Source organism: Thalassophryne amazonica, chromosome 2 (assembly GCF_902500255.1).
Source record: "Thalassophryne amazonica chromosome 2, fThaAma1.1, whole genome shotgun sequence".
NCBI lineage: Eukaryota > Metazoa > Chordata > Actinopteri > Batrachoidiformes > Batrachoididae > Thalassophryne > Thalassophryne amazonica.
In genome coordinates this window covers 135,702,074-135,717,318 of record NC_047104.1, presented here as the reverse complement: position 1 = coordinate 135,717,318, position 15,245 = coordinate 135,702,074, and the positions used below count along the sequence as shown (strand labels likewise).

The window sequence follows — 15,245 nt, the reverse complement described above, 5'->3', positions numbered from 1 at the left end:
CTTCCAAGAATTGTGTACAGATCCTTGCAACATGGGGCCGTGCATTATCCTGCTGCAACATGAGGTGATGTTCTTGGATGTATGGCACAACAATGGACCTCAGGATCTCGTCACGGTATCTCTGTGCATTCAAAATGCCATTAATAAAATGCACCTGTGTTCTTCATCCATAACAGACGCCTGCCCATACCATAACCCCACCGCCACCATGGGCCACTCAATCCACAACATTGACATCAGAAAACCGTTCACCCACACGACGCCACACACGCTGTCTGCCATCTGCCCTGAACAGTGTGAACTGGGATCCTCCAACATGCCAAACGCCAACGAATGTGAGCATTTGCCCATTCAAGTCGGTTATGACAACGAACTGGAGTCAGGTTGAGACCCCGATGAGGATGACGAGCATGCAGATGAGCTTCCCTGAGACGGTTTCTGACAGTTTGTGCAGAAATTCTTCGGTTATGCAAACCGATTGTTTCAGCAGCTGTCCGATTGGCTGGTCTCAGAAGATCTTGATGAAGGTGAACATGCTGATGTGGAGGTCCTGGGCTGGTGTGGTTACACGTGGTCTGCGGTTGTGAGGCTGGTTGGATGTACTGCCAAATTCTCTGAAACGCCTTTGGAGACGGCTTATGGTAGAGAAACGAACATTCAATACACGAGCAACAGCTCTGGTTGACATTCCTGCTGTCAGCATGCCAATTGCACGCTCCCTCAAATCTTGCGACATCTGTGGCATTGTGCTGTGTGATAAAACTGCACCTTTCAGAGTGGCCTTTCATTGTGGGCAGTCTAAGGCACACCTGTGCACTAATCATGGTGTCTAATCAGCATCTTGATATGGCACACCTGTGAGGTGGGATGGATTATCTCAGCAAAGGAGAAGTGCTCACTATCAGATTTAGACTGGTTTGTGAACAATATTTGAGGGAAATGGTGATATTGTGTATGTGGAAAAAGTTTTAGATCTTTGAGTTCATCTCATACAAAATGGGAGCAAAACCAAAAGTGTTGCGTTTATATTTTGTTGAGTGTATGAAAATGTGCATCAAATCTCTACGTCTGTCTGTATTTGTCCCCCGGTCAAATACAGTCAGATAGGGAGGGTTAAAACATCCATTTGGGTGAGTGGTGAAACATATCTAGGGACAGTTTGGACCTCACTGCTGCCAAATGCCGCAGAACACCAATTGCATCATTTCCCAGGCAAAGTAGATCAAATGTGCATAGCCAAGCCATTAGGAAGCTTGGCAAGTCGCCACACCCACCATACCATGGAACCGTCTTAGCTTCTAGGTGGCAACCACCCTGGTAGACAACCAATCCATCCCCACCTCTCAAAAGTGATGGAAGAGGTGGGTCATGGACCAAGAACCCAATACATTTTGGCTATAGGACATTGTTTTCTCTTTCATCAACACTATGAAATCAGGTGTTTCTGTCAGTTTCTCAGACAAAACTGCATGGACTTCAATTTTGAAATGGTGTGTCACTTCATTATGAAGACATTCAGGTCAATCAATCAAATATTGTTTGCTAATTAATATATGCTTTTGATCATCCATCTAGGCTTCTTGGTTTTGGGGATATACCAAAATAGGTGTTCCTGATTTTTGTCTCAGATTTGAACTGAACACGTCGTTTGAACTGTGGACTAATAATGAGGTTCAGGTTGTTAAAAGCGGCATTTCTCCTTTAATTCGGGTTGCCTTATATATGCATTTGTCTCCAGTGATTTTTAAATGAGCAGGCAGCTGTAGATTAAATAACTTCTTAATTTTGGTGTCTGAAGCCCCCCAGAAGCTGAAAGGTTTTTTGCCATGCTAATGCTCCCCTGATGCATTTACTCAAAAAAGTCTGAAGGACCTAAACGACATAGTGAGATGCTGAAGAGTTTCGCTCATTCATATACATATTAGTTAAGATCATTGACAGACTTGTGCTATGGCAGAACAATGTTCTTACACATAATCCTGTTTTTCTGAAAGTATAACACAGCTGATCACTTAACCTTTGAAGCATTTGATACTTATAGAGTAAAATCACATGTTGGTCTGCTGCTAATTCCTGAGATGCCATTGTGCTGGGAAGCAAAGAGCGTATTGTAACACCACTGGACCATATGCCTCCTCAGCTGCAGATGGATTTAGATGATGATTTGCCCCTAGTCGTGGTCTGATTGTGTTATCTTTATGTACAGGTGAGACTCTTGGCATCCCTGACACGGTGATGGGACTCACTCTTCTTGCTGCTGGAACCAGTATACCGGACACTGTAGCCAGCGTGATGGTGGCCAGAGAAGGTAACACTGATGTCATGTTTATCCACTGCTGAAAAGAGTCCTGGCTGTTTGTTTTTAGTATTTTTAACACTCTGAAATAGAACAATTTAGCAAATATTACACAATTTCCCATAAATTAATACATAGACCATCATGAAAAACATCAAGTATTCACATTATGAGACACTTCAACAATATGATTTATTTGGTGCAGATACCGATAAAGATCTGGATCTTTCATTGCTCTAATATGAATTTTAAGGGGGTGCATTTACATTGTGTAAGATAAACTGGACTAGAAACCTCAAACTCTATTTTTTCACATATTCTGTGAGCATACAAACATAGACATTTTATCATTTTGTTGTGTTCCCTCCATCAGAAATAAATATTATGATTAATCAGACGGGTAACACATAATTTAAATCCTATGCCGTTATTAATTTTAATTACATTTTTAAAATATTTTAAAGTAATTTTAAACTTTATTACAAAATTGAAGGTTTTAGTGGTCTTTCATGTCCCACATATTAGGAATCACTGGTCTAAGTCATAGGAGTATGTTTTTAGACTCATAATGACAAGGTTACTGTGTATCCATACTTGTAACATATGCTTATGTTGTCTCACACACACATATATATTATAATAATATATATTAGATATATTACATACACACATTCAACTACTGATTTTCTGAGGCTTTTTGGCAGTTCTTCACATATGATTGCAAGTATATATATTTTTTAATCTTTTTATTTGGGGCTGTAATGTGTATTACGTTCACATAAATCCCCCCCCCCCCTTTTTTTTTTTTTTTTTTACAGGAACAAACTTATAACCAAACCAATACTCAACGGAGACAGAATAATAATAATAATAACATGAAATCAATTTGAATATCATATATATTGACAATGTATATGTAACATTACTATCACTAGGTCCACAGTCCAAAATCACAAGTCAGAGGGCATGTCAGTTTATGTGAGATTTGTTTTGCTTAAAACCGGTTGCCAAATGCCCAAAAATCCATCAGTGTTGTCGTGAAGAATATGCAATGTATGTGAGTCTCTCAAGTGGGATTATCTTCAGAACCTCTGTGTACCAGTCTTCAATTGTAGGGCAGTCACTGGAAATCCAAAATTTCAAAATGCTCTTTCTCGCTACATAAAGGAGAATGTCAATTTAGAGTTGTGTTTGCCCTTTGCCTTATCTGCTCTGGCAGTAAGAACGCATAGAAAAGCTGAAAGCTCCAGATGGTATCCCAATATTGTCGACACTTCATTTTTAACATCAGTCCAAAATTTTTGAATCTTTGCACACGTCCAAAACATGTGTACCCAGTTCAGTGTTGCATTTATAGTATGGTGAGCTCAGACCCAGTCTGCTTCTCAGTAAAAGTGTAAAGTGGAGTCTGTGTGGGGGCTAGTAACAAAAATGATTTTTAACTTAAAAGATAATAGCATTTTATGCCATGTGTTAAAAGTGTTTAGTACAATGAAATTGTTCTGCAGTTCTAATTTTGTCTTCTTATGTGTAAAGGGGCCCAATATTTTAGCAATACCATACCACAACTGCCAGATTCCATGTCAATCTGTGTATTAGATACATCAGGATTCACCCATTCATAAACGGAACGCATTTGTGCAGCACAGTAATAGAGACAGATATTTGGAACTGATAAACCTGCCTGATCGTTATTTCTCTGCACTTTCTAACCCCTGCCATATATATTGGGTTGAGAACCAAGAATTTGGAGTTTGGCAACATTTGTAGCTGATACATGAGTCTTGGGAGTGTATTCATATTGAGTATGCTTAATTGTCCCAGCCAGGACACAGGTAACATTTTCCATCTATCATTTGGCACTATATAAATAAAACTGATTTGATCTATCCAAGTCCTCTTTTATACGTATTAATATTGGGTTTAAATTCAATTTAAACAATTTTTCAAGACAAGGGCTTACCTTTATACCAAGATAGGTTATTTCTTTTGGTGCCCAACGAAAAGGAAAGCCCAAGGGTGGTTCTGAGCCTGCTAGTGCCCCTATTGGCATTGCTTCTGTTTTTAATATTCACCTTAAACCTAGATATATTACACTTAAGCAAGTATATCATATTTTAAACATTTTGTGTGTGAAAATAAACATACAGAAGTGAACTTGTACAAATGCATGTGTAACCTTCCCCTTAATAACTGCAGTCTGCCAGCACAGCCATTGGATTTTTCCCCAAGGTTTTGTGTGACGTTAAGGTAAAACACAAAGCAATTCAGCTGGGAACGTGTCTTATGGGATCTGTCCCTTCATATTTAAGAGCGAATTTATAAAATCCAGAATTCCACAAGATTGTCAATAGTGTAGCAAAATATCTTTCAATAGTGCTGTTCTGTTTAATAGTCGACCATATTTTACTTGATCCTTAATGCAATCTGACAAATAGTTTTGCCTGTTTTCTGTTCTATCCTCTAAGTTTGATGTTTTTAATTACGTGTCATTTTAATGTGTACTTTGGTAATGACAGATTGTATATTTGTGTGAGGACCCTACTGGAAAGATGTTTATTGAGACAACTCGAGATATTGTGTACTGTGCACATAATTGGGCCATCTTGAATATATTCATTCCTCAGAAGAATCAAATGATGTGCTCGTCAGAGTGTCTTTAACACTGCAGAGGAACTGACTTTTTTCACCCCATCATTTTAAACTTACTGTAATCATCCAGTTTATTCACATCAGTTATCAGAACCCTTCTCGGGTGCTTCAAATACAGCAATTCTGACACTGATGGAGAGACGAGGCTCACATCTTTTTTTTTTTTTTGACAGGGAAAGCTGATATGGCCATGTCCAACATCGTGGGTTCAAACGTGTTCGACATGCTGTGTCTGGGCCTGCCCTGGTTTATTAAGACAGCCTTTGTGGACACCCACAACCCCGTAGAAGTCAACAGCAACGGACTGGTTTCCATTTCCATCACACTGCTCCTTTCTATCGTCTTCCTGTTTGTAGCTGTTCACTTAAACAGGTGGAAGTTGGACTGGAAGTTGGGGCTCGTGTGCCTCGTTTCTTACATCCTATTTGCCACTCTGTCCATCTTGTATGAACTCGGAGTTATTGGTAACAACCCCATAAAAATGTGCGGTGACTGAATAAACGTGCCCCAAAAAGCAAGTACAAACCAACAGAATGTTTTCTCACTTATCAACAAAAAGTGTCTTGGACGGTCATCCTCTGCAAGTGACTGTGCTTAGTAATGCATGTTACATATTCCTGTCAACATCCAGGCCAGAACATATTGTAAAGTGATGACTTTGTTTTTTAATCAGGTCATTAAGTCTTTCATCCGACTCTGTTCAGTGGATAATAAATGAAAAATGGGGCTGTCACAGGGTGCAGCTGCTCACTTCAAATAACCCCAGAACAAGTAAGAGTTCCAGGAAGTTGTAAAGTGGACTCAAGCAGGCTTCTTCATTCTAATTAGGTGAGTGAAGGCAAGAAGATCATCAGAGCAATTCTAAGTTTTAATGGCAAGTTCTTATGGACAAGTCCATAAACTGCCACCAGAAATGGAGACAATGCCCATATAAAAAGAACAAAGCCAACCTTTCCTCATTATGTCCAAGATGTGGGATTCAAATAAAAAAGTTCAGGTGTGAATTTAGTTGCCTTAACTGTTTCTGCGCAGCACCATGAAAGCAGTAACGCCGTAGCTTCAGCAACAACTCAGGCTTTCATCACAGACTTTACAACCACCAGGTTTAAAAATTAAAAATTTTATTACCTCAAACCACCTCACAAATTAAAGCCATTTTCCAAAACAAAGGTAAAGGACCTATGAAGTATACAAAAAAAAAAAAAAAAAAAAAAAAAAAAAAAACCACATGGCAGACACGAGGCATGAAATAACTGTTTTTAAAACAAAACAAAAGGTCACTGGCAAGAGGACTGAATATGGAAGTGTGTTAGTGTGACTTCTACAAAAGCTCTAAGCGTTGCGATCGATGCGCACATCCACCTCGCGGCCGTTTATCTTCGTTCCGTTCATCATTCTGCAGGCCTTCTCTGCGCTCTCGGGAGAATCAAATCTCACCGTTCCACAGCCCTTCGACTTTCCGTTCTCCATCTTGATCTCTGCGTACATGACCTGGCCTGTGGTACACAAAAACAAGTGTTTTAAACACAGACGTTTTGGTTATTCATGATGTGTTAACTGGTACGCTGAACTCGTACTTACCGCAGTGACTGAACTTCTCTTTAAGCTTCTGCCAAGTAAGATCATAGGACAGCTGCAACACAGACAATTGATGTTTTCGACTGATCAATGTTAAAAGCAATTTGATGTCAGAAAAGGCAGCTGCAACGCGCCAAAAATAACCAACTCCCATTCTGCTCAGAGTCGTTGCAGCAGATACGGTGTTCTGACACGTTGCAACTTTTACACTTTTACGCCTTTCCTGACATGACTACACATGTATAAGGAGAAGCGGGGGGGGTCTTGTTGAGAAGCAAGCAGTTTACACTATAATTAATATAAAAATGGGAACTCTGGTATGTTTCAACCTCCACTTGATTTCAGTTCATCTTTTCACTTTCAATAAAAACTATTGTAAATGGTGCAATATTGATTTAGAACACAAACATCATTATAGGCCAACAACTTCACAACTGTATGGGGTAAGCCCAAAAATACTCAGCGAACTGGTTCTTTTGATCTTTGAACACGCAAAAACGTCTGACGTGTCCAATAACACAGAGAGGATCACTATGTTGGCAAAAGTGCACATCCTTACCTCACTAAATGTAAAGAATCAATGATTAGGAATCCAATCAAGGCATTTTTCTATTTATCAGTATCAGATAAGTTAAATAAGTCACCAAATCAAGGCACATTCTGCCTGGTTTGGCTTCTTAAACGCAGCGCCAGCGGTTCAAGCAGGCAGCACATGTTTTAAAAGCACACTGACACGTTCCTTCACTTCAAACATGCAAACAAGTCTATTTTAGCCACACAAATGATCATCAGTACGTGTTCAGTCTCACCACTTTCCCCGAAAGCGCAGTGTCAACCGGTGCATTCAGAAAGCATATTTTGATCTCCTTTGCTTCAAATGTGAAATGTGTCGGATCCTGACAGTAACATACCTGAAAGTCATCTTGCCATCGAACGAGGCCACTGGTTTTTTTTACACAAGTTTCTCTTATCATCTTGCATGTACCCAAAGTACACCCACCAACCTAAAAGTCCATTTTTTCACACCTAAAATAGCACAAAACTAAGTGGAATTCTTGGAATTCGTGGAATGCAAGCATAATATCTAGGATACTCAATATTAAATGACTGATCGTGATTGGGGCCAAAATAAATATGATAAACAGTGATCGGGACATCCCTATGTTATTCAGTTAGCTGCTTACCTTAGCCTCTTGGCCAGTGGTCTCAAACTCATTCCAGAAAGGGCCAAGAGAGTGTAAGTTTTCTTTACAGTCACCCACTCCACCAGGTGATTTCACTGATTAACTGATTCCATCTGCTCCAAGTCATGTGAATCAGTGAGATCACCTAGTGGAGTGGGCAGTTGCAAATAAAACCTACACCCTCTTGGCCTTTTCTGGAATGAGTTTGAGACCTCTGCTCTTGGCCATTCAGCAGTCTTTCATGACAAGTAGACTGTTGGTCGTGCAGCAGGAACAAGCACTTGACAGCCGACTTGATACTGAGTGTTGTCAAAAGAGGAGGCTAAGGTAATCGTCTAACTGAATTTTTTTCACATTTAGTACGGTAACCTTGCACACACGTACCTTGCAGGGATCCTTTCCATGCTACCTACAAAATTTTAATTGGAGGACACCAGTTCAAAAGCCATTAATGACTTGAGAGCTCTCAGACGTACCACTTCAACAACATTCTTAACTGAATCTTGAACTTACATTTCGCACAAAGATCTGACATCCTCCTTTAGACCCAAAGCTTCTGTCGGACATGCTTCCACTCATGTGGCCTAGACCCCCGCCTCCAAAGCCTCCAAAGCCACGGTTCATGTCCATTCCTGACATGCCCATGCGGTCAAAGTTGGAGCCCATTCGGTCCATCGCGGTGCCGCTCATTCCACCACCTGAAATGCCAGCGCACACTTATAGAGTAATTTAAAGTACTATAAGGCTGAGATTCTTAAAAAAACAAAAACAAACACTTTAACATCATTATGACACACTAAATTAAATGTAACATAAGTGCTAACAACTAATTTTCCTTCACATCTTTACAATAAAAGTATTTTAACATCACAGCAGTAGTTGTACAGTTAAGACTTTTACTGTGAAGTCAGTCATTGTGGTCAATGCTGGCAAACTGGGACCAAAGGACAGCATGCACGTTGGCAATGCTGCGGCAAAAACAATTACAAATAATCAAATAACAGCGACTTTTTGATTGACTGATATGCAGCCCTCCCAAATCTCATATTACAAATGCTGCATGGGAAAACATGATTGGCTGCATGCCACACTTCATCCAATGCATCCAGCTTGAAATGTAAAAATACACAACCAACGATGGAGCCAATGGAGGAACTTCTCACAGGCCAAGTCCACAATTAGACAGCGCAGTCTCGTTTGAGGGCGGGCACTAAAGGGTTAAATATGACGCATATGATAGAATTTTTCTACTTCCAGGGACAGAAACACAGCACTTTCTCTGAATTTTTGGGCAAATTACACGGAAACAAAGGCGAGAGAACGCAGCTATTCTGGTTAGCTGTGTAGGCTAACACCGACACGACGTCTCACATTTGCCTCGTCTTCCCTTCTCCACTGGGAACCGAAAAACTGCACTTTTTGCAACTGCTTCTGTGATTGCAGTCAAAAATAAAACTATACCATTTTCCCGTGTGAAGTTATGCTGTGTATATAGTGCGCAATGGGAGCGGCTATTCCCATTAAGTGGTCAAATCCCGTGATATCACGCAGGCTTCAAACGAGACTGCCCTGCCCTATTACAAGAAACCGTATGACGTGCGCGATTGCTTGTTAAAAAAAAAAAAAAAAATCCACTCTCAGGGTTTGACATAACGCCATTCACTACACAAACTGAAAACAGAGATACAACTGCCTGTACACTGTTCAAGATGGTGCCAACATGCTGAAAACTGCCTTTAACAAGCTTTCATGAAAACAAACATTTTGATATTTTTGCCAGTAAACCACTGATTAAAAAGACTACACCACGTGGGCCAATAAAGGAGAATAAATGTCATTAAATGATGTTTTACTTCTTGGAGCTGAGATTCAAGAAGAAAAAATAAAGTGCTGGAGTGAAAATACAGATGTTTTCTAGTTTGGATAACTTCCAGAAAGTAACAAACTTAAATTATGTTTTCACTGTCAGTGTAAAAGTCTTCGGTTAACAAAGCATTTAGCTGCTTCAGCACTGGAACATACAGAATTATAACCTGGTTGGGATGGAGAAATGTCTACTTTTCACTTCAATTTTAGGTGATAAACCTACATAAATTGCCATTGGTTATGCAATCTGAACAAATTCTGTCTTTAGATGTGTAGTACTGCAGCCTGCTCCTTGTATTTGGCTGGAAAGCCTGTGTTTTGGTCTGAGATGCTGGTGTCATACTGGAACAAAAACCATCTGGATGATCTTTTTTAATAATTCTATCTGCCATGAAAAGCCGAATTTCCTTTTTAATTTTCATTCAGAGAACTACCTCAGTTACCTAAATCTTTATCATTATCTCAACAAATCACATACTATGCAGCCAGGAGAATGTTTTCCCAATTAATCTTTAAAGGAGCTGTGAATTCTTTCTGCCACTAGATGTAGTGTTACATTCAGGGTGGTGAGTTCTCCCTCTCACCACCATGTGACTCCTCCTTCTCCTCCCCAGCCCCACCACTCCCGCGAACTGTACAGAGGGAGTGCTGCTTCATTCTTATTGAGTAACTAAATCTTGACCACTATATTAACAAATCCAAGTAACGCTTAAAGTCACCATGAACGACAACATTAATGTCAACGTCAGTTAACAATGGCACTGCCTGTTCGCTCCAACCCCACCCTCAGTCCTGGTCTGAGGATAACAATTATTAACAATCAGTATAGAGAGCAAAGTATAGCTTGGAATGACTGAGATCCTGTGCATATCCACTGGTAAAGATATTCAGACTGAGGTGATAAATACACACATAACTCTTGCTGGCATATGTTTTATACCTAATCCAGTTCCCATGTGCCCCATGTTACCACTAGACATGCTTCCTCCAAAACCTCCACCTGAAAGAGAATAAAAGCTGCTGCACATTAAGCCATAAAATGATGCTGAAAGAAAGAAATGTGAAACAAGACAGCATACTGAACTTACCCATTCCTCCAAAGGAATCCCCAAACCCTCGATTCATCTGCATGTCACTGTGCCCAAAGTCACGATCCATTCCTGACCTGTACATATCTGGTAGAAGGGAGAATTTAAAAAAAGAAGTTAGACAGAACATCCCGATGACACTTAAAAGCATCTCAATAATCAGTGTGTGACATCAGATCTAGCTCACCACTCATCCTCCCAATTGATGCCATGTCTCTACCGCCAAAGCCACCCATGCTGCCCATGTTATCCATGCCCCCAAAACCCCCACTACCGCCCATTCCTGCCAAAGACATCATCAACCGTAAATTATTCTGCAAATGGTCAAATGTGTCCAAAAATATATAAAGTAGCACAAGTCTTACCTCCTCCAAGTCTGTTCATTCCACCAAAACCTGGAACATCCATACCTGTTGCAGAAGTGTAAGAAATGTGGAATATTCTGCACTATTTACATCTAATAAAGACACACATTTACAAAAAAAACGCATCCATCCATCCATTTTCTTCCGCTTTATCTGGAGTCGGGTTGCGGGGGCAGCAGCTCAAGCAAAGCAGCCCAGACCTCCCGATCCACACACACCTCCTCCAGGGGAACACCAAGGCTTTCCCAAGCCAGCCGAGAGATGTAGTCCCTCCAGCGTGTCCTGGGTCTTCCCCGGGGCCTCCTCCCAATGGGACGTGCCCGGAACACCTCTCCAGCGAGGCGTCCAGGGGGCATCCGGAAAAGATGCCCGAGCCACCTCAACTGACTCCTTTTGACATGGAGGAGCAGCGGCTCGACTCCGAGCTCCTCCCGAGTGACCGAGCTCCTCACCCTATCTCTAAGGGAGCACCCAGCCACCCTGCGGAGGAAACTCATCTCGGCCGCTTGTACTCGCGATCTTGTTCTTTCGGTCATGAGCCAAATCTCATGACCATAGGTGAGGATCGGAACATAGATCGATCGGTAAATCGAGAGCTTTCCCCCCTACTCAGCTCTCTCTTCACCACGACGGTCCGATACAGCGGCCGCATCACTGCAGATGCTGCACCGATCCGTCTATTGATCTCACGATCCATCCGTCCCTCACTCGTGAACAAGACCCTGAGATACTTAAACTCCTCCACTTGAGGCAAGGACACTCCACCGACCTGAAGAGGACAAAGCACCTTTTTCCGGTCGAGAACCATGGCCTCGGATTTGGAGGTGCTGATTTCCATCCTGGCCGCTTCACACTCAGCTGCAAACCGCCCCAGTGCACGCTGAAGGTCCTGATTTGACGAAGCCAACAGAACCACATCATCCGCAAACAGCAGAGACGAGATTCTGTGGTTCTCAAAGCAGACCCCCTCTACACCCTGGCTGCGCCTAGAAATTCTGTCCATAAAAATAATGAACAGAACCGGTGACAAAGGGCAGCCCTGGCGGAGGCCAACGTGCACTGTAAACAGGTTTGACTTACTACCGGCAATGCGAACCAAGCTCCTGCTGCGGTCGTACAGGGACCGGATAGCCCTTAGCAAAGGACCCCGGACCCCGTACTCCTGGAGCACTCCCCACAGGGTGCCCTGAGGGACACGGTTGAACGCCTTCTCCAGATCCACAAAACACATGTGGACTGGTTGGGTGAACTCCCATGAACCCTCGAGCACCCGATGGAGCGTGTAGAGCTGGTCCAGTGTGCTGCAACCAGGACGAAAACCACACTGCTCCTCCTGAATCCGAGGTTTGACCATCGGTCGAACAAACAACCAAACCAACAAACAAAAAACCTCCTTGACGCATAACTTACACATTAAATGAGGACATGGGTTTACTGATTTATAATGGTCAAGACTATTATGTCCTGAACAGAAAACATAACTGCTACAGATTTTCACATTCATCTAATCTGCTTTGTCACAGTCTACACAGCTGTAAATGGTTATGGTCTTTGGCTAGGAAAGAAATCTGTGTTGGAGTGGCTTAGACTTGATCGACTTCACGCCACAGCATCTGGAGATAGCTACCAGCATCAAGGGGCCTCAGCGCCTATATAAGACTTACTGGTCAGAGTTCCTGGCATCTCCAAAGTTTTAAGTACAGTATTTAACTTTTGTCCAGAAAACATGCAAATATCAGAATACTAGGGAGAATGTGCAAAATTAGAGAGAGCACAAGAGAGGACGAGATTTACAAGTGACAGTGACTGAATCAGAAAAACAGCACAACATAAGAAGCGTTGTTCGGCCCACAGAAAACTTTGAGTGTTTGACGTCCAGGGAGGCATTCTGGAGGGTTTTTTCTTCACGGCTATTTTCTCACCCTGATCCCCCTCTATTTATTTGTACTGCTTAATGTGGGCTGTATCTGTATTTTCTTTTGCACATTTTCACTTTTTCTTCGCCTTTAACCAAAACTGATATCACAACTAACATGTTTGTTTAATGAGATTACTAACCACAAGAGCTGTAATCATTTTCATATTTTTGGCTTCACTCATCCAAACTGACCTGATTTTAAAGTTAGAACCCCAAACAGACCCAGTAGCGCCCAAGCTTAGACATTACATTAAAAAAAGATATTGCTTCATGTCCCACTGTAGTTATGCAGAAAAGTTAAATTAAGTAAACTTAAGTTTATATGGCTCATCAATTAAACTTAGTCCAGAACTTTGGTCAAACCTGGGCTCAGATTAATACTGATTTAAACATTTTAGTTGTTAAAACTATTACTATTATTTTTGTAAGAAGTGGTAGTAGTGTCAAAAATGTCTTCAAAAGTGGACCTTTAACTGAATGGTGTTGTGCAGGGCAGTGTACTACATGTTTCCCATCTGACCTTTTTCTCCTACTGAGTGATTCCTCGGTGGCCGGACTGAACGGTGCTCTACTATTTAATACAAGGTTGTAATAGTTTCTTTTATTTCAGTTACATGTACATTACTTTTGGTAGTCTTTCAGTTCATTACTTTACTCCTGTATGAATCTTAGGAGTGGTCAGCTTCTTGCTTGCGCTAATGAGTGCAGGGTTCTCCCCAGACAATGGAACAACGGCGTTATGCCATTATAGCGTTATGACAGCACCGTTATACTACTGTGCTCTGCTCTCAGGTGGTTTTCTAAAATCCAGCCAGGCTGTCTGTGCTGAACTGCCCCCGCTCGCCCCTCTCCTCTGTTCTGCTCGGCTCTCTGCCGCTGCAGCTCAGAGTGAGAGAGCACAGCATCTCACAGTGGAAAAACAAACTGCATCAATGTCTTTGGATAAAAACAGCTCTGTCTGCTTGCATAGCTCCAGAAATTCATTTATAGGCTTTATTTTACAGTTGAAAGCCTTCAAGTTTCCAAAGTTTGCTCAAATACAGTGTGAGAGTGACGAGTCTCTCGTTCCCTCACAGAGAGAGGAGGAGCCAGCGGGACAGGAGAGGAGAAAGAAAAAGAGAGAGAGATGGGGGAGGAAAATGTGTGAACAGCAGATGCTACAACACTGTAAAAAAGCAGCAAAGCAATTTTAATCAACCATCAGCTTCACACCCTCAGTGAAACAGTAAAGTGTGAAAAACTGAGTAAAAGAGCAGATTTACTCTTTTACTTCATCCAGAATTTTTTTTTTCATTTTCTTTTTATTATTGTTGTTTATGCACCAATGACACCAGATCAAATTACTTGCATGTGAGAACTTACTTGGCAATAAAATTGATTCTGATTTGACAATCAAATCAGTCCAGATATATATATAAAGTATGCAATCCCACTAAAAAATGTTGGGAAAAAGTAAACTGTCAACATGACAGAAAAACTCTGCCCGTCTTACAGTAATTTTTAAAGAAGAGCGCAAATGCTATGTCCACCCAATATTAATGTGTTTTTAAACTTTTCAATGTTATTTATTTTCTTAACTTAGACAGAAAAATGCAAAACAGCACTTTGATATTACAACGTAAGTGTCATTTTTGTCTATTATTCTTGCTTTCGATGCATCTAAAACCAGTCAAAATGACGCACAACGCCCACCGCCTCGGGTGACAAATGCCAAGAGCACCGCTATACTAAAAGTTTCTGGGGAGAACCCTAGAGTGGTTTAAGCCATTGATTATATGTTATAGCTACAACACACATGACTAATGAGTTGGCTTAATTCAACTACCTTGCACCCAGCAATACTGCACGGTGCACAAATAGTATTGTGTTAGCAAGCATGCTCCAAATCCACCTTCTGCATGCATTACACATCCAGTCTACCCATCCAGTCAACTGAATTTACAACAGCTGGACTCCAAAAAAGGTCTACAAATGCCTAAATGTCAGATACAGGAGCAAATGTCGGCACAACTGTGATGTAACTAACCTCCAGCCCCCATGGAGCCCATGCCTCCTCCTCCTCCTCCTCCTCCCAAGCGGTTGGCATTGATAGGTTGTCCTCCTGGTCCTAGTCCCATGCCAACACCACCTAGACCCCCTGCATTCAAATTCACAAGAGATGAATAATTTGACTATGGCATTAAAACAATAGTAATTTAAGAAGAGAAAATTATTGCAAAAGATATCAAAAAGAGGCAAGTAGAGATAAACAAGTAGAAATCCACAATAAATCTGCTCCATATCTGAAATCCTAAATCC

General features: G+C 41.3%; 2 protein-coding genes across 3 annotated transcripts in view; one reads left to right on the top strand and one right to left on the bottom strand.

Moving 5' to 3' along the window:
- The window catches only part of slc24a5 (solute carrier family 24 member 5), a 31,118-nt gene extending 24,849 nt beyond the window's left edge, over window positions 1-6,269 (top strand). The window contains exons 8-9 of the mRNA XM_034194249.1: window positions 2,207-2,308; window positions 5,122-6,269. Of these exons, the coding sequence (XP_034050140.1) occupies window positions 2,207-2,308; window positions 5,122-5,444 (425 nt within the window). The 3' untranslated portion in view covers window positions 5,445-6,269. The remainder of the gene's footprint in view (window positions 1-2,206; window positions 2,309-5,121) is intronic.
- myef2 (myelin expression factor 2) overlaps window positions 6,053-15,245 on the bottom strand; it is a 31,998-nt gene continuing 22,805 nt past the window's right edge. The window contains exons 10-17 of one of the 2 annotated variants that reach the window (XM_034194232.1): window positions 14,974-15,084; window positions 11,030-11,077; window positions 10,852-10,947; window positions 10,665-10,751; window positions 10,517-10,576; window positions 8,224-8,408; window positions 6,530-6,581; window positions 6,053-6,444 (exon numbers count right to left, since the gene is read on the bottom strand). In XM_034194232.1, the coding sequence (XP_034050123.1) occupies window positions 6,281-6,444; window positions 6,530-6,581; window positions 8,224-8,408; window positions 10,517-10,576; window positions 10,665-10,751; window positions 10,852-10,947; window positions 11,030-11,077; window positions 14,974-15,084 (803 nt within the window). In that variant the 3' untranslated portion in view covers window positions 6,053-6,280. The remainder of the gene's footprint in view (window positions 6,445-6,529; window positions 6,582-8,223; window positions 8,409-10,516; window positions 10,577-10,664; window positions 10,752-10,851; window positions 10,948-11,029; window positions 11,078-14,973; window positions 15,085-15,245) is intronic. The other variant, XM_034194239.1, reaches the window with a different exon arrangement.